This window comes from Hydra vulgaris, chromosome 08 (genome assembly GCF_038396675.1).
Source record: "Hydra vulgaris chromosome 08, alternate assembly HydraT2T_AEP".
NCBI lineage: Eukaryota > Metazoa > Cnidaria > Hydrozoa > Anthoathecata > Hydridae > Hydra > Hydra vulgaris.
Window position 1 is genome coordinate 57,691,388 of NC_088927.1, and position 26,300 is coordinate 57,717,687.

The 26,300-nt window shown below is 28.9% G+C and overlaps 1 protein-coding gene and 1 long non-coding RNA gene across 3 annotated transcripts in view; one reads left to right on the forward strand and one right to left on the reverse strand.

The window, feature by feature from the left end:
• Window positions 1–12,498: 12,498 nt before the first annotated feature.
• On the forward strand, window positions 12,499–13,124 carry LOC136084009 (uncharacterized). Its single transcript, XR_010640280.1, has 2 exons — window positions 12,499–12,735; window positions 12,810–13,124. It is a non-coding gene; the product is annotated as an uncharacterized LOC136084009 (long non-coding RNA).
• Window positions 13,125–19,997: 6,873 nt separating this feature from the next.
• Window positions 19,998–26,300, reverse strand: part of LOC136084010 (intraflagellar transport protein 140 homolog) — a 32,854-nt gene continuing 26,551 nt past the window's right edge. For both annotated transcript variants that reach the window (XM_065804004.1, XM_065804003.1), the window contains exons 5-9: window positions 26,082–26,282; window positions 25,793–26,004; window positions 20,906–21,070; window positions 20,622–20,763; window positions 19,998–20,418 (exon numbers count right to left, since the gene is read on the reverse strand). Coding sequence is in view for 1 of the 2 variants with exons in the window: in XM_065804003.1 (XP_065660075.1) it covers window positions 20,236–20,418; window positions 20,622–20,763; window positions 20,906–20,931 (351 nt within the window). In the remaining variant the exon portion in view is untranslated. The remainder of the gene's footprint in view (window positions 20,419–20,621; window positions 20,764–20,905; window positions 21,071–25,792; window positions 26,005–26,081; window positions 26,283–26,300) is intronic.

Consider the following 26,300-nt stretch of genomic DNA (forward strand, 5'->3'; position numbering starts at 1 on the left):
TTACCTTTAGTTGTTTTACGATTCAATTTAGTTATATCATGTCAATTGTAAGTGGATCGAAAGCATGGTAGTATTTTTTTAAAGAAAATCTTGCAAATCTGCAATTTGAAAAAAGTGCAACGTAAAGTTAATGTTAAAAGGAATTTTGGACAAGCGGGCTCCTTTGTCATTCAAAAAACGCACATAAAGATTTAAATTTAAATATGAAGTGTCAACATGAAGATACTGGTTCGGAAATTAAAATTGTACAAAAGAAAATCACATAATTTGTTAAGCAGCAGATTATCGAGGACATTGTGTCAAAGCTAGTAACGGTGGGTGGCTTCTCAATAAATGCCATAACAAAAAGTGAATTCATTAAATAATCATTGTCTGAAAAAGGCATTTTATAACCAAAAAATCCATCCCATGTTATGAGTATGATAAAAAAATAATATGATTTAGCCAAAAAAACTGTGGTTTTAGAGTTGACAAAAGAAATATCTAGCGAATCGCAATTTCTTTATCGTTAGATGAATACGTGTTTAAAAAACTGACGTTATTTAAACGTAAATTTACACTTATTAACAAAGTTTTGAAACCTGGGAATGACTACGATAGCTGGATCACTTCCTGTAGAAGAAGTTGTTGATCTGGTTGAAAATAAACTGTCAGATTTCAATTTATCAATTAAAAAGCACATCATAGCTAGTGTCACTGGCGGAGCATCCGTAATGAAAAAATTTGGACGGCTAAGTGGTATTGAACATCAGCTGTGTTATGCCCACGGACTTAATTTGGCAGTATGTGATATTCTTTACAAAAAGTCAAACTCATCAGCAAAATATATTGAATTTGAATCGCAGTTTACGATTAGTTTGATGATGTATTTGACTGTAGTGATGAGTCATACAGCTCAACAGGCATTACGTTTATTGATGATTTACAAAATAGCGTAAATATAGCCTTAACAATTCAGATGGTTCAAAAAGTGGTACGAATGATCCGCAAATCACCTTTTAAAAATGACGTTTTACAAATCAACGTAAAATCTATGTTTCATAAAGTACTAAAGCTGATATTAGATGTCAAAACAAAGTAGAATTGACTTGTTGCAATGCCAGAAAGATTGCTTTAACTAAAAACATGTATACTAAAAGCAATGATCGATTTAAAAGAAGTTCTGAATATCTCCGAAGATGAATATGCAATTATGAACGCCATAACAATTTCTCGGCAATCGATAAAAGTTGGAATAGAAAGACATGGTAAAAGTAATGCTACTCTACTTGGCGCAGAAGGTTTAATGATATTCATCTTAGACGATTTGGCGGAGAAAAAAAAATTTGATAGCAAATAAACTGCTTCAATCTGTTCAGCAGAGAATTAAAGAACGCAGAAATACCAATTTAATTGGACTACTAAAATTTTCAAACAACCCAATTAGCTATAATCAGGAATTAAATATCAACTACAAACTACTCTTACCGTCAAACATGCATTAAAAGCAGCGAAAAAAAATTATACCTGGTTGTGCATAGAGGATGCTAGGACTAGTTCATCAAATAATGAAATAGTTGTAATGAGTCGTGTTAAAAAAGCATGGTTTTTCACCCGTCAATACCTTAACCTGTTGCTCCCAAATTTTTTAGGCAAAAATATTTTGACACTTGAACAAAAATTGGATGCAAATATTTGAAAAAAGCAAAAAGCAGCTCTAGAAGACATTAGCAATTTAAAAAGCCTCACAAAAGAAATCAAACTTTTTAAGGCAACTGGAAAGCGTAGCGAAAGTTTAGAAAGAATATACTCCACATTAATGACCATCAATCCGACATCAATTGAATCAGAATGAGCTTTTTTTGCCGCGAGTCTATTTATGGGAAAAGTTCGTTTACGATTAAGTGACAAATTAAACCGCTTGATATTATATTAAAAATAATGCCGGCAAATCCCGGTAAATTCCGGGATAAATAAGTTACACACCGGGAATCCCGGGTTGCTAAATTTACGGGAAATGAGAAACCCTAGTTAGTTGTAAATAAAAAAAAAACTTCGCAAAACTTCAACAAAAAATACGCATTATATTATTTTATATATCATTAATGATGACAGATACTAAAGTAGAATATTTAATATTTAATTTATTAAACTTATTTAAAGTTATTTTAAGCTAACCTATTAGATGAACCACTGATATATAAATAACAAATGGATAGTAATAGGTTATATAAATTGAAAAATATATGCAAACTGCAATTTATGGAAAAAGCTTACTTCTCAGCAATTCTGCGACTAAAAAGACAGCACACTTTAAAAAACTAACTAACTACATTACATAATATAATAACATACTTTCATAATCAACAACATTACTCGTTTTTTAAATAGGTAACAAAAACAGAACTTTCAAAAAAAGGTCTATAATAAAGCTATAGCTAAATTGTGTATTTGTGTAAGGAAGTTTTAGCTTTTCTGTTACCACAAACAGAAAAGCTAAAATATACAAAATATTAACGATTCAAAGATTTAAGAGGATATATTGCACATTTAAAGTAGATGTAAATAGAGATAAACGGTAAGTAAAAAATATGTAAGTAAAAATCCTAGAGTCAGGAGGCGGCTATCATAGGGGTTTATTTAAAATTTTAGAGGGCCCTTAACAAAATTTAGTTTTTTTTTTTTTTTTAAAGTAGTTCGAAGTATTATAAAAGTTTTTTAAAAAACTTGGGGCCTGAACGAATTTTTAATGGAAGAGGGAGGGGGAACCTTTTCTCTATAGAAAAGAAGGTGCTAGACCTAGAACCTCTCTAAGAGAGAAGGTACTAGATCTATATAATTTTATAATGATTCTATAATAATCTATAATAATTATACGTTGTAAAAAAAATGTAAGTAAAAATCCTAGAGTCAGGCCGCGGCTATTATAGGGGTTTATTTAAAATTTTAGAGTGTCCTTTACAAAATTTAGTTACTTTTTTTTTTTAAAGTAATACGAAGTATTATAGAAGGTTTTTTAAAAACTTGGGGCCTGAACGAATTTTTAATGGAAGAGGGAGGGGGAACCTTCTCTCTATAGAAAGAAGGTGCTAGATCTAGACCTAGCCACCACACTGCCTTGAGCTTAAACTAAAATAATTTTCTTATCCATAGGTAACGCAGTACTAATAGTTTCTTACAATTTTTTGGGGAATGTAACTAGTTTCTTATAAAAAAACAATTTGAGTAATTTGGAATTGTACTTTTTAAAAAGTTTAAAATACAAGTTTAAAGTACTTCAAACAACTGATAATCATTAAAAATATGTACAACGTAACGTTTATTAAAAGCACACCTTTTAACAATATATATTTTAATTGGTTAATATTCAAAAACAAAGGTTTTTTCAACGTTATTAAATCAGCGTACCCTTATGTCTCCGAGAAATTCGTAAAAACTTTTCCTAAAATCCCATTTAAAAAATACATTTAAATATCGCAAATATATTTAAAAACTGTACAAAAATAGTTATACAATTTATTTCGCTAATAAGCAAAAAGCAAAATATGAATATTAATGTTAAAGTTGTATAATGCTTGTTATAAATGCTGTTAAAATTAAGTTTAAATTATTAACAAATTTATTAAGTTAAATAAGAAATCAAATTTATTTTTTAAATAAGAAATCTAGCAAACGTACTTGTACTAGGAAATTTTTTTATTTTAAGGTTCAATCTTTTTCAAATATACTTTTTTTTTTTTTTTAAGTTTGTTTTAGGTGCCCTAAGCAACCCTTTACGGTCTTGTTACAGAACACCGCAGATAAGCGCAATTAATAAGAAGTTCATGCCTCCTTCTTAACCGATATAGAAAAACTTGCCCAGAGGTGGGTTTCGAACCCCGGATCGCTGGAGTCTGAGACAAGTGCGCTACCCACTGCACTACACGCCTGCAATACTAAAGGTGTGTGTGTGGCGGGAGGGCGGAGGGGGAGGGGTTAAAAAGAGGGTGGGTGGGAAATTGGTTAATGATACATGTTTCCAAACTTTTGAAGTTTAAAAACTAAATTAGGTCTTTTATAGGTTGGAAAATGTTATTAGTGACTGTAATCTGACCATCTTTTACTTTTCTCAGAATTAAATTTTTCTCATAATTTTTTCTCATAATTTCTTTTAATTTTTCTCACAATTTCTCATAATTAAAACAAAAGTGAACTTCAAAGATAAAATTTAATGTTATTTATTTTTAGGGGGTAAAAATAATTTAAAATGGTATATTTTTAGCCATTTTTGCCCAAATTATACTTTTTAAATACTGTAAAATGTTATTAATGGCTGTTATTAGTCAATCTTATTCTGATTCTTCATGAATAAAAGAAAACCTAAAAGATCAAGTTTGATACTACATTTTTAGGGGGTAATAATAATTTAAAATTGTTGATATTTAGTCAATATTGCATAAATTAGGCCTTTTATAAGCTGTAACGTTATTAAAAACTGGTATCTTTCTTTTTCTTATTTTTCATGATCAAGTTTAAAGCAGGGGGTAAAAGTTAAAAAAAAAACAGTTTTTTAGCTAATATTGCACAAATTAGGTCATTTATAGGCTGTAAAATGTTGTTATAAAATAAAATTACTTTTAAAATTCTATCTATTTCTAAATTTAAGTAAAAGTTAACCTTTTTGACGAGGGAAAAATGTGCACGGCATATTTTTTAATAAAAGAATCTGTTGTGCAATGGTTAGAGCGTTTTGCCCCTAATTTCCCTAAGAATTTAAATTTATTTAACCAATAATGGTTCCTTCAATTAATTTAGAAAATCAAACATGGGCCCTGAATATTTTATATAAATTCCTGTTTGGTAATTTGTCAATCCTACTGTAATTTCATGTTTTGTGTAGCATATGCATAACGTGCTGTTAAAAAAGTAAGTAGACATCGCACAGATTATATTGTTATGTAACATGCATGGTCGGGATGCTCCTAATTAATTGTCTGGCCGGTAAAACATATTTAAACAGTCCGCCACTGTAGGTACTTTGAGATTGTGAAAAACTCTCAAGGGTTATGCAGCTGGGGTTTCGGATTTCAATAATTGAAGGGTAGTTAAGGCCTTTTAGGCTAAAATATGCTTCTGCACTCATTAGTATACACCTGACCAATATAAAGGCCTCTATTTATTATATCTTTCCTAAGTCCTTAAATAACCTTAAAAAGATTTTTCTTTATTGTCTTTTTATCTTCTAGAAAATTTTATTAAAGTGATTGTATTACTAATTCTAAGCAAATAAATCTTTGTTGATTTGAAATCGTATAAAAATTTATGTTGCCAGGGTGTTAGCCCGGAATATAATTTTTACAAAATTTTTGGAATAATTATTGAAATTGTCGTATTACCACTACGCAACAAAAATCAGGGCATAGAGCCCATAGAAAATTTAGTGGCCAAGACGGTCCAGTTAGGCTAGCTTACACCCTGGTGATATACGCAAATATATACTATATCATTTGGCACTTTGCTATTTATTTAAAATGAAAGATTTTTTATAAAAAGTTATGAATTTCTCCGTAATTCTAATTATATTTTAAAAAAATTCTCTCTACTTCTCCTTATTTTAATTATTGGTAACCCTGACTAATGAAATATACTGTAACTACACAGAGGAGTTACACTGATTTACAGTAAAGCGTTTACACTTTTATATGCTATCAAAATATACGCAAAATAACATTAACGGAAGACTTTAGAAATAAATTATGGAAGAGTTTTTAAATATGTGACAAAAATAAAAATGATTTTTTTTCTTTAGATATCTGGATTGTGCAACAGCTGTCTGATCTGCAGCCTAAAATTATTCATATCTCTAATTGTAAATAATTTGTTAAAAAGATGAGTCTTTTTTCTTTTAAAATTAATGATTTGGAAAGATTAGTTCTACATCTGGAGATCTCTGAATTGACTTTAAATTTCTCAAAATTAATCGATGAAGGCAGTGCTGCCAAAGTATATAAATCATCTATTAAAGGAGAGTAATTAGGGGTAAAAGTATTCAAGATACAGTTTGCAAAAAAACGAACTTTAACAGTATGAAATGAACTGAAGCAATTTGAACAGACAAATATAGATAACATTATTGGTTATAGTCTTAGACCGTCAGCTCTATGTTTGGAAGTATTCTGTGTGAAAGTCCACGACACTCATGTCTATTCTTTAAAGGAGCTTGTTAATATTTTTAACGGCAATGATTATTTCAATTTAAAGGAACAAACTTTGTATTTAACTAGAGCGTGCAACGGTATAATGTATCTCCATGAAAAAAACATCTTTGATTGAGACATTAAGCCAAGTAATATGTTGGTAAGTGGCTCTATCAAAAATTTTACAATAAAAATATCAGATTTTGGTGATATGACCACAATAAAAAATACAATCACATCCAATTTTAACAACTATTTAAAAGGATTAACAGTTTGCTATGTGGCACCAGACCGAAATCCAAAAATTTCAGTGTATACTGATATTTATGCATTATCAATTTCAAGTTTTAAAATTTATTCAAACTTATGTTCACCATGGGAAAATCATCTTATTTTCAACGACGTTTTTCTTCTCCAGGCACTCAAAAACAACGAAAGGCCTGATCCTGATTTACTCAGTGTTCTGTACTAAGACAATGACAAAGAAATAAAAATAATAACAAAAGCAATACAGTTGGCCTGGAAATCATCGCCAGAGGAAACAATATCCATGAAAAATGTAAATGTTTATTTTTAATTTGTTACTGTTAAATATTTTACCTATTAAGAGTCCAATATGCTTTCTAAAAACATCATTTCCTACCAGAGTTAGCAAATCCACGGCTTAACAAAAAACATTTGACGTTTGACATAAAACACATAACTTTTATAAAACTTGCTCTCTTATATCTTTTCGCATGGTTAAACAAGCGAAAAGATATAAGAGAACAAAATTTATAAACCCTTACTAATGTTTTAACAAATTTTTAATAACACAATAAAATTTTAAATGTTTAATAACACAATTTTTCAAAACCAATGTTTTTTTTTTCAAAAATAGTAAAGGTTCGGTTGCCGAACCGTTCGGTGTTCGGTAATATTTCATGGCCGAACGTTCGGACTCGGTGTTCGGCCAAAAACCGGGTTCGGCGCATCCCTAATAAATATGGAAAGTTTCATAAGATACAAGGTTTTTTGCATCATTTAGAGTTATTCAACCTCCTTCCAACGATATATAGAAAGTACTAAGCTTTGTATTGCTTCGTTTATATATTATCCATATCTTGAGACCACTTTTCATTAAAAAACTTGTCGCGGGAAGGTTTTTTTAAAACGAAGCTTTTGAAGGCAAAGATTCCTTAGAACTTAAACACATCTAATTTTTATGAAACTTTTCATATTTATTAGGGATGCGCCGAACCCGGTTTTTGGCCGATCACGGAGTCCGAACGTTCGGCTATGAAATTTTACCGAACACACAACGGTTCGGCAACCGAACCTTTACTATTTTTGAAAAAAAAAACATTGGTTTTGAAAAATTGTGTTATTAAACATTTAAAATTTTATTGTGTTATTAAAAATTTGTTAAAACATTAGTAAGGGTTTATAAATTTTGTTTGAAAAATTATAAAGTAACTTTGAAAAGTTAATTTATTATTGGATGATTGTTTGTGGTGTAAAGAAAATAAATACTAATATTTGTAGTGTAAATAAAAAGGTTAACGATTTTTTTTTTGAAAAAAATAATTAATACAATTATTAAAGTTAGGTAATATAAACAAATGTATAACCTGTAACGTATTGGACAAAATAACAAAATATGTAACATGTTGGTTATATTTTAAGATATATTTACAGTTTAAGTTTAAAATGCTTTATTTTCGGTCGAACTCCTTTTTTATAATTTAGAAAAATATTTTAATCTTGTAAAAGTATAAAACAATGTCTTCTGAAAAAAATTTATTTTAAAAGTACTGTGTGGAAATACTTTAAAGTTTCTAAGAAAGACATTCGTTTTTTTATCTGCCTACTATGCAAAGTAATACTCTCTAGAGGTGGAAATTGTCCAAAGACATTTATCACTAGTGTAATTAGGCGCCAATTAAAAAAAAAGCACCTTGTGGAGTATGTATTGGCTGAAAAAGAGTCTGATAGAAAAAAAATTATCGAAACATTGCCTGTTTCTATATCAAGTGATTCGGAAATAAAAAAAACAATTAACATTAGTAGAGAGTATTAATAAAAAAAGGTTGTGAAATATTAATGACCATAGAGCAATCAAGATTCACATTTGCATTGGAGAAATGATGGCATTGGATATTCAACCATACACAATTGTAGAAGATCTTGGTTTTAGAAATCTAATTGAAGTGATATGCACTAAATACCAAATACCCAGTAGGAGTTACTTTAGTGAAAAAATTGTTCCACAAATATATGGTAATCTGTTTAATTTAATCAAAAGTAATATATCTTCTGCCAGTTATATCTCCCTTACAACTGATACTTGGACAGCAAATAGTTTAAATGTTGCTTTCATAAGCACACTGGCTCAATAATGAATTTTCCCAACAGAGAGCAGTACTCAGAGTCATGCATTTTCCAGAAAGTAACACAGGAAAAAATGTAAGTGAGTATTTACATAAAGGTTTGCTAAGTTTTGAAATTCCACACACAAAACTTCACATTGTTTTACGAGATAATGCTGCCAATATGGTGGCGTTAGAGACCGTGGTTTTAAGTCATTTCCATGTTGTATACATACATAACAGTTATGTACACATAACTTAATGTTGTCGCAACAATCTGTGAAAGAAATTTTAGTTTGTTGCAGACGACTGGCAACACATTTTCATCATTCACCAACAGCAGCAGCAAAATTAGAAGCAATTTAGGTACAACTTGGTACAAATAAGCATAGGTTAATACAAAATGTTACTACAAGATGGAATAGTTCCTACAACATTATTGAAAGGGTGATTGATCAAAGAGTTCCTTTGGCAACTTATACAGCTGATCATGCTACCCAATCAACATTAAATTCATTCCAATGGGGCTTATTAGATAAAGTTTTTCATATTTTAGAACCATTTAAAACTTTACCTGTTAAATCTCAGCAAACATGAGGCATTTTTATCAGATGTTATTCCTTCGATTATGGCTCTTAAAGTATTTTTTAATCAAGCATTAGTTTATGAGACATTTTTAAGTATAAATACTTTAGTTGAGCAGTTGAAAGACTCCGTAGACAAAAGACTGAGTATACTTTTACATGATAAGTATTTATGTCTTTCCACTTTTTGTAACCCTAGACATAAATTAATGTATCAAAAAGAAGATGAGAATGTAATAAAAAATTGTCTATATAAGCAGATGCAAGAATCGCAGCAACATAATTTAGAACTTGAATCCTCTGATTCTGATTGTGAAGAACCCACAGTAAGTGACACAAATGAAGTGTTTGTGAAACCAGCGTAACCAAAACTTAATGAATGATTTCAGCTAGTTTCCAAACTGACAACTATAAATGAATGTGACTCCAATTTTTCAATTACTAAAGATAGCAAAAGGTTTAAAATATCACACTCTAATGTGCAAAAGATCAACGTGGAGATTGAAGAGTATTTAAAACTCCCTCTTGTTATGGAAAAAGAAAGTCCTATTTTATGGTGGAAAAATTGTGGAAACTCTTTGAAAAATTTAAAGAAAATAGCTCAAAGGTTTCATTACATTTATTCTGTATTGAAAATACATAATAAAATTTAAACCAAGACTGTATTGAAATACATTTATGAAATCATATGTCCTTCTATGTTCAATTGGTACGCTTTTTTTAATAAAAACTTTATCCATTTTAACTGTAGCTATGGTACGAGTTAAATTTTATTTATATTTAGATATAAATAAAATTTAACTGTATGTATGACAAATTCAAAATTTGCATTTTTCGGCAAAACAACCGAATCCCCACGGATTTGCATATATAAATTATGTGCATATATATGCTTTTCTTTGCGTATTTAATGATGTTACCTGTTTTGGTTTTTGCGTTTGTTTTGGTTACGTGGCTGTTTCACTCAATATAAAAACGAGCGTGACGTCATGAGTTTATCAAAAAAAAAAGTATTTCCGCATAAAAAGTATAAAAATTCACAAACTTTAAATTAATAGTAACTTTTTTATATAAATGCTTTCATCTTGCAATTAAAAAAATATAAAAGATCTATCTTTCCTTGTTAAATAAATATTTACATTAATTGGTATAAAAATAAATATTGCCAAAATATTTTAAATAATTTAGAACCACTTTTTTAATTTTCGTATATTTTCCGGAAAACATGAGTTGGGCCAACTAAGATTTCATAACATAGCTTTGTGCTTGATATTTGAAATTTGGAACACTTAACCCTAAATGTCCATTCTATCAGATTCCTGCGTCATCCTAAAGAATTTTTTACAAAAAGACTGTTTTTAAAGCATTTATATTTTTTAATTGATCGTTTTTAAATGCAAAACGTAACTTTTTTGATGGATGACGTAAGTTAATGAAATTTCAACCTTTTATGCAAATGAAAATAAAAAAATTATTTTACGTGCCTTCAGCTATGTTATGAAATATGTTTTCAAAAATGTCATGTTTTACAACTAATCTTGTTAGTTTTAGGTGTACATTTGTGTTGACGCTTTTTTGCGATGACGTAACCTTTATGCGTTACGTCCCAAACTATTTATTAACGAATATTCTTCAAACAACTGTTTCGGCGAGTCAATTTTTGAAGTATAAAAGTAAACAAAGTTACGCGGAATTTTTCTCTTTGGATTATCAAACTAATATCAGATAAGTTGTTAAATCCACTTTTATCTAGTGCATATATTTGTTAAATAATATTATTTTATTTGTTTTTATTATATTTATTAATAAGTCAATATTATTTTGATAACAGTGTATTCAACTGAGAGGGAAATTCTAAAACAACATATTGGATGGAAAAATGGTTGGGAAGATAGGTGTAACTTTCCTTTTGTTAAGCGATTAATTAGGACAGATAAGATCAGTAACAATGTCATTTCCATTTTAATGACAGTCTTTAAAATGAGAGGTGATTTATTTAGTTTTATGAGTTTTTTTTTGCCAATTGATTTTGATATGCCTAGTAATGACGAGTTTGATAAAATGTGCCTAAAGTTAACACGCCAAAAAAAGAAATATAAAAAAAATTTTAAAGCTATAAAAAACGAAAAATTTTTTAAAATGCAACTGTCGCAAGCTCCACCCAAAAAAAAAAAAAAATCAGCAGATGCAGATGACTTTTTCACTTTAAATAACAGTCAGGAGCTACTGAATCAAATTGATCAATTAACTTCTGAAAATAAAACAAGTATGGAGCAAATAGAAAAATTTAAAATGCAAGTATTTAAGTTGGAAGCTGAAATTACAGATTTAAATTCTAAAAATAGGGCTCTCAACACACATTGTAACTCATTAAGTTCTCAATTAGAGACTATGAGTATTAGGCTAAAACAGGAGGAGCAGTTCCAACTTTTTTTTAAAAAAAAATTAAAACAGCACAGCGTAAATTTGCATCTGCTCGTGCCAAAAATGTAAGATTGCTAAAAAAAATTAATATTGAAAAAAAAATTGCAAAAATTATGATTTAAGCCAGAACAGTTGCCAAATTTGCAAATGTTTTGCTAGTAGCGATAAGGATTTAGTTGTGGTTGATTCTTATTTAGACTACGACAACATTGGTTCCTCTGAATTATTTTGTGGGTTTAAATTAAGTAATCCACAGAATATATCAGTTAAAAAGCCAATAGTTAGTAAAAAATATACTTACATTAAGTTTGGAAATATTAAACCTTATTCTAAGTTAGGCAGGCATGCTGCAGCTAGACGATCTAAACTTGCTTTTATATTCCTTCGATTATTAGCTTGTTCAGATTTAGAAAGTGATTTGTCTATGTTGTTTACAAGTTAGTTACAAAAAATACAAAAAGTCCATGTTGTTTACAAGTTAGTAACTTAAAAAATAATAAAGAATAAAGATATGTAGTTTAACTAATTTTTTTCATTTTGATTTTGATAATTAATTATAATAATTATAATATTTAAGATTCAAACTTAGTTATAAGTTTCTTAGTTCAAGTGTAAAAAATAATTAATAGAAGTTGAGACCATTTAGCAAAAAATGCTGTCAAGTAACACTACAACTTAGAAACACTGCTTTACTGGCAAGGATAACAATCTTACTCTACACAATCCAAATTAAAACCACTTTTAAAACATAAACATCTTGTTTTAAAACGCTTTGAATTGCACAGCAAAGCTGATAGGAAGCTTCAAGCCTCTAAGGTGAGAAAGTGTGTTGTGAGCGTGGCGAAAGTTCATTTTATAGACAAGGTCTTTGTCTTGTTTGTGGTCATCAAATTTAGTTAAAATATTTAAAAAATTAAAAACAACAACAACAACAAAAAAAACTATTTACAAGTAAGATAAATTATATGAGATCTTTAATTTATATAAGATAATTTTATTCTGTTCTAATATTTGTGTAATGTTAGTTTAAAATATTATTTTTTAATATATTGATTTTATATATTAGGTAGGTGCCCATTTTGTTCCTATCTTCAGAAGTTATTTATACCTATGCAATACCTTTGCTCAGGTTAAAGAATGAAATACTAGTCTTGCATCAAATGTATGTAAAAATCTAGCTTTTATATATTAACTTGTGATCAGAGCAACTGGTATGTTGGTTGGGTATGATCTTGTATGTTTGTGTATTTAATTTAAAAAATGTATTGTCCTTCATTATATGTAACATTTTTTTATAGATATATTACATATCCATTTGATGTTTATCACCAGAAGTTAGTTCTACCTTTGCAGTACCTCTGCTCTACATACCTCCTCGCTGGTTAAAGAATGGAATATAAATCTCATATCAAGTTGGTGTAAAAATTTAGTTCAATAAATTAAGAATTTGTAAACGTTATCAAAATTTTGAGTGGAGCAATTGTTTTTCTGGTTTAGCATGAGTATGAATCAATTGGATGTACAAAGATAGTTAACTACTTAAAGAACCTATCAGTAAACCAACTGATTATAAAACAGTTTTTAATGGGAATAAAAACAAATTTTCAAAAAAATTCAATTAGCTATTTGTATATTCAAACACTTTATTTACTGAGAGAAGAGACTATAGATTCAAGTGCTATAAAATAATTATACTACCAAAAGCGAGGTTAATTCAAAAACTTAAACTCAAATTTGGTCATGAATTATTTTATTAGACTTGGTGAGTGTTTATTTATTAACAACTTAACACCATATTATTAGAACTGTATGCACAGAAAAAAATAAATGCTTAAGCTTTAAATGTTTTGACTACATATTCCAAAATCGAAATCTGGCTTTATTTTGCAATGCAATGAATTTATTGGCTTAGGAAAATAAGTTTCTAAAACGAGAACTCCTAGGTTTAAAAATGTACTCTTTTAACAGCTAATCATCCTTTTAACTACATTTTTCATAACTTAGCGAAAAGTGCGGTTTGCTTTCAGACCTCAATAAAGTCTGTTTTAGCTATCCTTAAACAATTAAGTAAGATTTTTTTGTTTTTATAATGGTCAAACAATGGGTATATTTGAGAATAACTATCAGAAATAAATTTTTCTGATTTTTTTTTGATAAAAAGTAACAGCAAATTACTTGAATTCAGCCAACTTCATCATTTGTCGCGTTTTTTTTAAACTTAAAGAAGTTTTTTTACTAATGCATTAAATGTCGTAAGATGAAACATTTTATTGGTGCTTTTATTCTTTTTACAAAACAAAATTATCTTTAATATTTTAAAAGTTATAGAAGTTTTAGTAACACCCCTTAAGTCAATATTTTCAAAAAATAACAAGAAGCCGTTAAGCTCGGTTTGAAACAGCCGTGTCTGATGATGGTTTATACAAATTAGACCAAAATATCACAAAAAAGAAAAATTGGTTAGTACGATGTTTAGTTTAAAGATAGATCGGGAAGAAACAATTTAAGAATAGACGGATTACCAGAAAGTGTTAAAGAAACATGGAATAAAACTAAGGATAAAGATAAATTATTTTTAGCAAAGAAGTTGGGACTAAATGGAATAGAAATTGAACGAGCTCATCGAACCGGAGCAAAGTGACTCAGGACGATCAAAAAACGGCAAAAATTAGATAAAATTTGACATAAATTGTAAATAAATAATGTTATATATCGAAATAATATTTTTTGGGTCAAAGATTTCAAATTTGTTGATAAACTTTTTATTTACGCGCAGCTTCGACGCGTATAACGCGCGTTAAAGGTGACTATACGCGCACAAAAAAAATTTTCTTCAAGTTTTAGAATCTTTAAGACAAACACATTATCTTGATATATTCTTAATATTTAAAAAAAAAAAGGTTTTTAAAGGATGTTGATATATAGAGAAAAAAAACTCTATTTTGTTACATTTATTTTATTATTTACATTACAATTAATTTAATAACTTCATTTGGTAACGGTTTTCCTCGATAGCTCTTATGTTTTCTAAAAGATATGCTAGATACTTTTGGATCTGATCTTACTAGAAGGTAGCGCATCTGATTCATCATTGTGTTTAACCTTGATATTTTTGCCACGTGCTTAAGTCTAGAATTTCTTATCTGTTTATTTAAACACTCCGATGCATCTTCCGAATATACCCCGAATGGCAAAGGTATTTAATGTGATATAGAAGAACTATGTTGTAGCAGTTTATGTACAGTAGGAGGCATAACATACCAGTCGTACAAACTCACTATACGTTTAGCTGTTTCAGTGCACTATAAATCTAATTCATTGATATTAATAGGATATCAACAAAATATGGTTATGAGAATATTATGCAATCTTTCAGTTATATCACAATCAGCTTTAGTAATTTCAGAAAAAACGTCATTATTTTTAAATGCTCTTCTGGCAGTATTGCCGTCATTGGTATTTCCAGACCCAGTTTTAGGCATGTCAACATAAAGGCTTAACCGTTCTCTGAAGAGTATCTGAATCTTTTTTTTTTTAAGTCTATAGATAATTTTTCCTCAATTGTTTTTGGCTTATACTTTTTAATTTCAACTTTATAACTCAAATGAAGAATAAATTCCAAGCATTTTATCCAGCAATGCAAAGCTAAAATTCCTAGCCCCAAGGCTGACTCATTCTCAGTTTTTGCTTTTAATAAACCAATATTGTTCATTTCGTTGGGTTTAGCATTGCACACATTGCAGGATTGAGTGGATTTTGTCTCTGTAAGTGCGTTAACTACTTTATTATCAAACATTGTAAGATCAACTCTATTGCTGATATTAAAGGTCACCTTTCTTCTTGCAAGATCAAAAACTTTGCAAAACGTCTTTAAGGTATTTTTTTGATTTTTTAGATCTGATTCTTCTTCTCTGGATAAAATTGGACTTTCTTTTTTATATTGTAGATGAAAAGGTCTACAAAAGTGACAACTTGAAGGATTTCCATTGTTCCAAATTTCGCCATCTTATACTTTGAGCAATAGAGGCACAAAAGCTGTACTAAAAAGATTTTCTTCACTTTAAGTTCTATACTTGTGTTGCTTGTCTCGTATTTCTGTTTATAAATACTTTGGCTTGATGCTCCATCAAAACCAATCTTTCATATAAAACTCCAAATATTTTGTTACCTTGACCACAATTAGGCATATCAATCATTTCAGTTATTCTACTCACAGTGTGATCTAACATGCTTTAAAAAGAACACTTTGCAGAAATTTCAGAAAAGTGTATATTCTCAGGATAGCATTTCAATTTTTCCTCGAAAGTATCGTGCAAGGTAGGATAAATATGTACATTGTGTACAAGAGCTGAGTTTTTGATCATTTGATATTGTTTATCGCTAAGATTAGTGTTCATTTTTAACGCAAGAGCTTCCTCTACACTCATATTAATGGAAAGGTTTTAAGCAAAGTTTCATAAACTTTTTCTAACCTCTCTAAAACATTAAAAATATTGTTTTTTAAAATAGAGGCTTTTTTTTTTCTTCAGCAGCATTTGCACTTTTTGCAGAAGCTAAAAATAAAACTTAATGATGTTCAGTGGCAAGTTCTTTTATTTTTATTTTTTTGCTTCGCTCTTCAAGAACACTCCATTGTTTATGGGGCCTTCCAGAACCAAAATGGCTATTTTTATTGTTCATAAGATTTCTTTGAAGCCAACGATTTTCTTTTTTGTATAAATGTATCATAATTTCGTCCACATTGTTTTAGTTTTTTCTTCACCTTTGAAATAAATATAACTAAAGCAACCTTTACTTTATTTAAGTTTTCTTTGCGAATTTCTTCAGTATTTTTTATTTCGTTAAGTAAATTCTTCCATAATCTTAATTTATCCACTCCTAATTCACGTTTATTTGGGATAAGATCTAATCTTTTCATTGTTATTAGTTTTAAGAACCATCAATATAATAAAACTAATATATCAGAAACATTTTAAATTACACTATATATTTTTTTACTTTACACTGTTTAAAAATTTATTTTGTTATGGCTTTAGCAATTTTCACATTGTTACATCATGTAAAAACACTATATTACTAAGTTAACTTAATATTAAAGGAAATAATAAAGTTGTTCAGTTAAGCATTTTCAAACATTCTTTTCGAATAATAAATCGTTCTTTAAAAATGTACGTGAATTAGGAGTGGATATATTAAGATTATGGAAGAATTTACTTAACGAAATAAAAAATACTGAAGAAATTCGCAAAGAAAACTTAAATAAAGTAAAGGTTGCTTTAGTTATATTTATTTCAAAGTTGAAGAAAAAACTAAAACAATGTGGACGAAATTATGATACATTTATACAAAAAAGAAAATCGTTGGCTTCAAAGAAATCTTATGAACAATAAAAATAGCCATTTTGGTTCTGGAAGGCCCCATAAAAGTAATCGGTAACGCTTTGAGGTATAACTAGCAAAAAACTGACAAAATTTAAACTAAAACTGCTATAAATCCTAAACCAGTCAACCAATTAGACTGAAATTTTGTCAAGAGTTTGGTGTGGCTATAGGCTACATTTGCACCAATTTTTATCAAATTATATAGTGGTTCATATTCTACAATTGTTTTTATTGGCGCACTTTGAAGTCAAAATTTTACTCAATTTGAAATTTTACTCAATTTGAACATTCAAATTAAGTTTTTTTTTCCGCGGACAAAATTAAAAGATTTCAAAATTTGCATCACAGGGTACCTTAATGTGTACGCTATCTTTCTGTATAACAAAGTGTTCTTGGGTCAGCTAGGTAGGCAGTATCAGGATCCGTGCTAACCGTGAACGGGTTGTCGCGCAAATCGAAGAACCAGAAAGCAGCGCACCAAAAATGATGATTACAAATTATTCATTCAACAAAAAAGATGAATCACCTTCTGCAATTGCATCACAAATGTGTGCCTTAGATAATATGGCATTCAAAGTTTTCTGTACGTCTATTGATTTGAGAAATTTCTTTTTGTCTAGAGGCGCTCGAGATTATGTATTACCAAAATCACCTAACTCGATTCGCAAAATGGTTTTCAAGTACGCGCAAAAAATGCGGGCTAAAATGATGCAGGATTTTATAAATTTAAAAGAAGATGGAACAAGATTTTGCTTTACTATAGATGAATAGACATCTTCAAGAAACCGATGTTATTTAAATGTGAATGTCCATGGCAAGAAACAGTTTTGGAATTTAGGTTTAGTACCTGTTGAAGGACGTTTTCCTGTAGAGAAATGCATTGCGGCTAAGAAAACCACATTGCAAGACAACATCTAAATATTGATAAAGATATTACGTCTATAACTACTGATGGGGCAGCTGTAATGAAGCTGATAATGAAGCTGAGCTTGTTGAGACTGAAGAATTTGGATTTAGTTTTCTCATTAAAAAGGTTCGCTCGATTGTAAAGAAATTTCGTTTTACGAGAACATCATATGATATTCTTCAAGTATACGTGAAACAAGAATTTGGAAAACAGTTGAAACTTATTATTGACACTAGAACTAAATGGAATAGCTTAGTCAAAATGCTTGAAAGGTTTAACAAGCTAAAAAGCTGTGTTAGAAAAGCATTGGTTGACATTTCATCTGATATCGTTATTCTAGATGCTGAAATTTTGTCGATTAAAAACATTATCTCTGCACTTCTCCCAGTGAAGCTTACTGTTGAAGCCCTTTGTCGAGAAGATGCAAATATGCTTTCTGCTGATGCAGGATTTTCTTTTATGTTTGAGAGTTTTGGATCTGATGAACTTTCATTAAAATTAAAATCAGAAGACTGAATAATAAATCAGACTGAATAATAAATCAGACTGAATAATAAATCAGACTGAATAATAAATCAGACTGAATAATAAATCAGACTGAATAATAAATCAGACTGAATAATAAATCAGACTGAATAATAAATCAGACTGAATAATAAATCAGACTGAATAATAAATCAGACTGAATAATAAATCAGACTGAATAATAAATCAGACTGAATAATAAATCAGACTGAATAATAAATCAGACTGAATAATTAAAATCAGAAATCAGAAGACTGAATAAGCCAAAGACGAACTAATATGTCTGGAACTCTTCAGTATTTACACAATTGCGGAAAAAGTGATATTCATGCATCTTTCACTAGACCATTGTAAAAAACAATAAACAAAGTTATTGAAAACTTTGTACAAAGATTGATATTTAACACTGACATGGAAACTTTCTCAGACGAGCAGTCAGAAGCTGACGATGTGATAGAAGTGATGTTGGAAGAACAAACTAAGCCCTTAACATTAATGCAAAAGTTAGAGAACAAAATTCGATTGAATTTACGTCTAACATAACGTTCAACTCAACAAATAATAAATAGGAGCCTAATTTCAAAAATTAAATCTAAAATGAAGTTCTTTGAAGAGAACGGCGTTCGTGGCAAAATATTAGAGTCCGTCTACTCACATTTGATTTTGATTCCGTCATCGAGCGTGGAATCTGAGTGAGCCTTCTCAATTGCTGGTAACTTTTGTACAAAAGTTCGAACGAGACTCGGACTCGCAGCTTTAAGTGATCTCTGCTTCCTCAAGGCATATTTTAGGCAAATAAAACAATAATTCTATATTTGTTATTATTAAATGATACACCATATTAGAATGTTTCTGTATTAATTGAATTTGGCATGACTTTATATTTCATTTTTATTTTTAAAGAGAGTTTTTTTATGCAATAAATAACAATGAATTATCACAAATAAGTTATTTTTTATTTTATTTTATAGACATAAAAAAATTTAAAATATTTTCAGAATTAGACCGAATTTCGAAAAAGTTTAATTTCTAATTCCGAATTCCGATTTTTTTATTTTCGTCGAAATTTGCATTCCCTAATTTTAAGCTTAAGATATATTCCGCAATTAAAAACTTAAGTAATATTTCGCTGTTAAAAATACGCAATTTTTAACAATATAATATACAACTTTTAAAGGAATTAAAAAAGTAAAGTTTTTATTTTACCAGGTTCCAAAATATTCCGATTTTTTTTTTCAAACGATTCTTATTGAAATAGCTCCTATTATAAGAGATTTTGAAAAGAATTTTTCAACGATCCTTATCAAAATAGCTCCTCTTATAGGAGAAGCAATAATGATCGTTGATTTGAAATATTTTGTTTGGAACCTGGTAAAATAGAAATTTTACTTTTCGATTTTTTATACCCCTTAAGAATAACTTATTTTATAAATATGTCCTTAAGTACATTGATACACATCGGGAATCCCGGAATGTAAATTTAAAATAATGTTATGGACGTAAGACCGTACCTTATTCAAAATATTTGGAATATTGCATCAAAAGCAAGAACTTTTTTTTGAATTTATAACGTCAATTTAACATATTTAAATCTATTCGATTAAGCTTATTTAAATTGACTTCAGACACAAACCAAATAAGGAGACAGTGAAGTATAAAAAAGCTTCTTGGTATTTCTATATTATATATTTTGAATGTTTTAAAAATCTTTACTGAATATTCTTATTTACAACAAAATTTACAAATAAATTATAGTTTTTTTAATTTGTAAAGCTGTGTGTAAGTACGAGGGCGTGTATGGGCGCTTATCAACGTAACTAAAACTATTGAGGATTTGAATTTCTTTTATTTTTATGAGAAAAGAAAATCAAACCCTCAATGTACTTAATCCTAAAAAAAACGTTTTTATAACTAAATGTATCCATCCTCTTCATCTATCTCTTCTTCTGGCTCTTTATCTATTTCTTTGTCTTTAGTTGATTTTAATGCAATTCTAAGTTCTGTATATACTTCTTGAATATGCCCTTTAGAAATAACTTTTTCGAGTTTTACGGAAGGACAGCACTTGCGAAAATCTTCCATTAAATGATATGCCTAATAAATACTTTAGAAGTTTAATGAAAGAAATATTATGATGTGTATGGCAATAATATTATTAACAAATTACAAAAAATAATCTAGAATAATGACAATAACACTAACACCGTCACCTACAACATTAAGAACATCACAACTTCTACAAAACAATGCAATATAAAATTAACTACAAAAAACACTTAATAAAATAATATTTTTACTTTTTTATAGTTACGAACATTAATGTAATGCTCTATTAAGAAAGCGTAAATATGTTTAACTTGTACTGCTACATTAACATCCGGATCTTCTAAAAGCAATTCACAAGAGCTGACACTTTCATCAGGATTGCTCGAATACTCTCTAAAATACGCAATTTTTTAGTTTTGACAACACAACCAAATTATATATATATATATATATATATATATATATATATATATATATATATATATATATATATATATATATATATAATAATAATAATAACGCTGAAAAAACTCACTTTCTCGCATGTATATATTTTTTCATGAGTTAATTTTGTTTTGATTAATGCAAGTTTTTCTTCTTGAACTGTAACATTTTTTGGTTTAGCTTTTAAAAGACACTTGTAAGCTTCAGTAAGTGCACCAAACACTTTTTCATAATTCTCAAACTCGTCTATCTCAACCTGAATAATAATACATTTATATAAAAATAGTTATTAAAAAATCAAAAAGGTTAGATGAGACATTAGATGAGGACATGGGAATATCTCAAGAGAAAATTTAAACGTAAAAATTTATTAGTGATAAATTTCTGTCCACTAAATAATATTATTGTGCTTTTGAATTTTAGATGAGTTAATTTTTTTTTTTCAAATTATTTGTGAATATATGTATATACTTTTTTATGTTAATTCACCTCCTCAAGGCCTAGAAGGCCGCTACAGTCAGGGTGGCTACTTTAGTTGTGGTTACAACCCTCTCCAACTCTATAACTTCCAAGCACAAACCTTGACAAAAAAGGCCACGTGGAGAAACAAGTTAAGCGTGGTACTACCAGGGAAGTGATGAGGATCAAACTCGAAATTTCTTGCTTATGAGGCAAGCGCTCTACCACTACAGCATGAAATACCATATATGAAAATTCAACAAGTTTCCTCAACTTCAAAAACATCACTAATAGAAAATACTCATGTATTGCCGGCTTTTATTTTTATTTATATAGTTTTTAAATCTTAAATTACTATCTGTGAGAGATATTTAAGTTTTTAAAGACTTTTACTAAATTATTTTTTTTAGATAAAAGTTTAGACGGTAATATCTACCTGTCAGTGTCTAATTCAAGAAATTTTTTAGGGAACTACATATTTTTTAATGAGGCTATTTTCCACTTATTGTCCCTGATTTTTTGAAAAATCAGGATGAGAAGTATGTCTTTTGTATCTCACCCAGTGTGTCTTGACATTGAATAGAGTTGTTGTTTACTAAATGAACCAATGATAATTTTTTTTTTAATTGTGGTACATGATGGAAAATAACATGTACTTTTTGTGTGGCTGAGACAGGAAGATAACATCTTTTTTATACAACTCTCTAAAAAGCTTTATACAATCATTACTATTGAAATGCCCTCCATAATAAGGTCGAATTGGAATATGCAGTGATGTTTTGTTATTTGACAAAATGATTCACTACCCCAAGTAGCAAATGAAGCTCCATGGATGGAATAGCTTCAAACAAAAACTTGCTACCAGGAAACTCAAGCAATGGCTAATGGATAACATTCTTGAAGTTTTTTTTTCAATTATGTCTCCCCAGACACTGTCAACCACAGTAACCGTCTGGTTTAAAATCTCCCCACATCAGATTTTAATTTATATATACTTTTTTTTTTTTTTTCTTTGTTATTCACCTGCCCAAGGCCCAGAAGGCCACTACAGACGAGGAGGCTACTTAATTGTGGTCATAACCCTCTCTCAACCCTATAACTCCGAAACACGAAACTTGACGAACAAGGGCGCCGCTTGGAGAAACAAGTTGAAGAAACTTAGTTACATATAGAACAATAAATAATTGATTACTTAAAACCTCCAGTTAATTGGAAAATGTATAAAATCAAAAAATAAAATTAATACTTTTAAGTTATATTAATTATTCGCCATTTTCAAAAAAATAACTTTCATTCGTCGGCGGTTTTTGTTTTTAAACATTCTCTGGTGCACAACGACATAATGATAAAATGGAAGTCAGCAATATATGTGCTGTTTGTTTTAAAACTTTTGGTAAAAAGTCATCAAAGCTTCATAAAATAACCAAAGCTATTGAAGTAAAAATAAAAACTTTTATTTGGGACAGCTTTGATTAGAGTTTAACCATCCTAAAGTTATGCGGTAGTGGAGTAGTGGTAAAGCGCTCGCTTCATAAGCAAGAGGTTCCGAGTTCGATCCCTACCTCGTCCCTGGTAGTACCGCGCTCAACTTGTTTCTCCGCGCAGCGGCCTTGTTCGTCGAGATTCGTGTTTCGGAGTTATAGAGTTGAGAGAGGGTTATAACCACTATCAAGTAGCCTCCTCATCTGTAGTGGCCTTCTTGGCCTTGAGGAGGTGAATAACAAAAAAAAAAAAAAAAAAAAAAAATTTGTAGCAATTGTTATAAAAACCTTCAGTGTTTAGAAAAAAATGATAAAAAATACCTTAATAAGTGGCTAAACGAAATTTTTCAGATTAGTTATTAAACTGAATTAAAAATTATATTTATGACTAAGTGTTAAATAACTTAAATTTGTTTTGTTTTTATTAATTTTGTAAAAAGAAAGAACTGTGTCTCAATGAACCTCCATAAATTTGAAAGAAAAGTTATTTAGACAGCTTATTTTAGCATATAAAATGCTATCTAAATAATGTGTTATACTATTTATATTACTAGTTTGTACAGTTTTATATAAATAGAATAATGGATTTAAGTAGTCTTTTTTAATTTACAAGGTCATTGAAATTCAGTTTTGCTCTACACCATAAAAAGTAAATTATTCTGAATTGAGAAATAATTTTTTTGTTTAGATAAACCATCAAGTTATCAGAAGAACTTCAGATGTTTTAGAAATATCAATAGATAACAAAATTATTACTTCTGAGTTAAGTAAAGATAAAAATGAAAGGATGTGTTTTATATGTTGTGGAATTGTTAAGCCGGGAATTATTCACCTTTGTCGAGATGGGATCAACAAGTACAGAACCTGTTGCTTCAAGTAACATAAGAACTAAAATGTAAAATGAAAATATTTTTAGAGGTGAAAAATTTACAATTGCTACTCATGGGAAATCATTGAGTATTGTAGCTGGGACTACAGACAAAAAAAGTAATCCTGTAAGATTAAATCAAGTGTATTTTGGAACAATTATGAAGCTTGTAAAATGTTTAGAACTATCCCAGTGACAAACCAAAAAAATGTGTTCCATATGAAAGAATCTTGGGTTTCAAAGTAGTATCGAAGGAAATATATTTAAAAAATTAGAGACTTTAAAAGCTGAAATGAATGAACATTTTTTATGTAAAGAAGAAGAATTTTTTGAAGTTGGTGATATAGTTAATAAATCAATGGTTTATATAAAGCATATTGATGAATTTATTCATGTTATAATCACCGAAAGAAATATTGACCCTCTTTCAACAATTATAAGGGTTGCTGAGGATTCTGGTCAAGGTTTTTTAAATTCACAATGAATGTTTTTAATCCACATGATAAAACTAGCAACCTTGATGATGCTGGAGTGAAGCGCTGTTTTATTGTTGCTATTGTAGAAGGAATTTCTGAACACAATAGATATCTCAAGAAATTAGTTGATCCTCTTAATCTTCAAAATATTAAGATTCCTATGCATTTGATTTAAAGTGTGCCAACTCAATGTTTGGCATTACAAACCATGCTGGAAAATATAGTTGTTTGTGGTGTGAAGGACAGAGTCTTTTGGATTGTGGAGTAAAATGAATTCTTGGTTCTCTTGATTGAGCAACACTATTTTGACAATAGTGTCAAAAAGTGTTGCTTCTTAAGTATTTTAATAGCATGTAAGATTAAGTATTGATAAAATTTAATACTATTTATGTAATTCTAAAGCTTAGTCTAGATATTTGTTCACATTAAATCGATTTATTATATTTTGTTAGTTTTTTATATCAATTTTTTTGCTATGTTATCTGCTAGAGAATATATGATCAAACACTTTTTAATACATTTATAATATAAGTATACACAATTATAGAGTAAATATAGGTTTAGGCATCTGATAAATTTTATTTTTTCCTAAAATTATGTGAAACACATGAACTTCAATAATATTACCCATGTACCGCCCCACCCCTTTTAATCAAAAGTCAAATTGTGTAAAATTTTTATTTTAACTATTTCTATGGAGGTTCTCAATACCCTTACTTAATTTAACTACTGTTTTATTTCTTAATAACAAAAAAAGAATTGGGTGCGGGGAGACTCTGAACCTGGCGGTCACAGTGCAGAGCTTTATAATAATGAAATTTTATCACATAATTAAATAAAAAAAATAATTAATTAACTAGGAGCCTCGTGAAAAATGGCCATGTTGAACAACCTCTTAAAACAAACCGTTAATTAAACACTCTAGTGTGGTTGTTATTATTTCCTAAACTTTTATCCAAAAATTGTTTTATATTTCATTTTACACAAAATCTAACCGTAGAAGTAGAAAAAATACTTGAAATGAGTAAAAATATTCTTTCTGTTTGATTTTTATTTATTTCAAGTATTTTTCCTACTTTATTTATTTCTACTTTTATTATTAGATTGTGTGTAAATGTAAAATGATAAAATGTAAAACAATCTTACATGTGAAAAATGTAAAAAATCCTATGTATAGGATTTTAAAACCACTTGATACAGATATTTACTGGAATATGTAATTAACCTTACAAAGGTTTTTATTGGATGTTTCCTTGGTATCAAATCCTAAAATTTCAGGGACAATGGAATGAAATGGGAAGCTGTCCAAATTCATCCCTGTTTAAATTTACTCTATTTTTATTTTTATAATAAATTTTTTTATGTTAAAAAGCAAAAACTGAAAAGACATTACTTTTTTATGTTTATAAGATTTCAATATTTATTTAATGTTCATGTTTTTTTATTATAGAAAAAAACTAATTTATAATTAAAACAATATAAGAAAAGTAAAGTGACTTTTAAAATATTTCATTTTGCTTAGCATAAATAAATTATGCATATTGGTATGATATATTATGAATTTTTTTTTCTAAGTTCACTCCAACCCTATAAATTCAACACAAATTTTATGGTACTTTATGGAAAAAAACACAACATGGAAACATTCTCACCCCACTCTTCCTTAATTCTCTTTGTAGAGTAAAAAAACAAACCTAAGCGCAAGACTCATAAAATGTTGATAATGATTCAAGAGCACATCTTTTAGTATAAAAACTAATGATATTTTTAAGTTTTCTGGATCTTTCTTCCAATCTAAAGACTGCAAATAGTTTGCAGCCATTACATATATTTCTTTTTGTCTTGATACACCAGCAAAAAACACTATCTTTTCTGTATCTCCTGATTTTAATAATGACTTCATAGCCTAAAAAATAAATTATAAACATATAACAAAACCAAAACCAGGATAATGTTAAAATAATAAAAATTTGACGCAGTAACCTTCATCTTGTTTACGGCCTGAGTAAATTTTTTTGTGGCAAGGTGAAAAGAACCTTATTTGTATGCACATTCTCCAATTTTTTCAAGTAAATATAAACGATATTTTGCATCAGAGTGTTCTTTGGGAAAAGTCATTTTTTCTGCAATTTCTTCTGTTATTTGGATATCATGATCAAGGCACATTCAAAGTACGTTTTCAAACTAAATAAAAGTAAATTA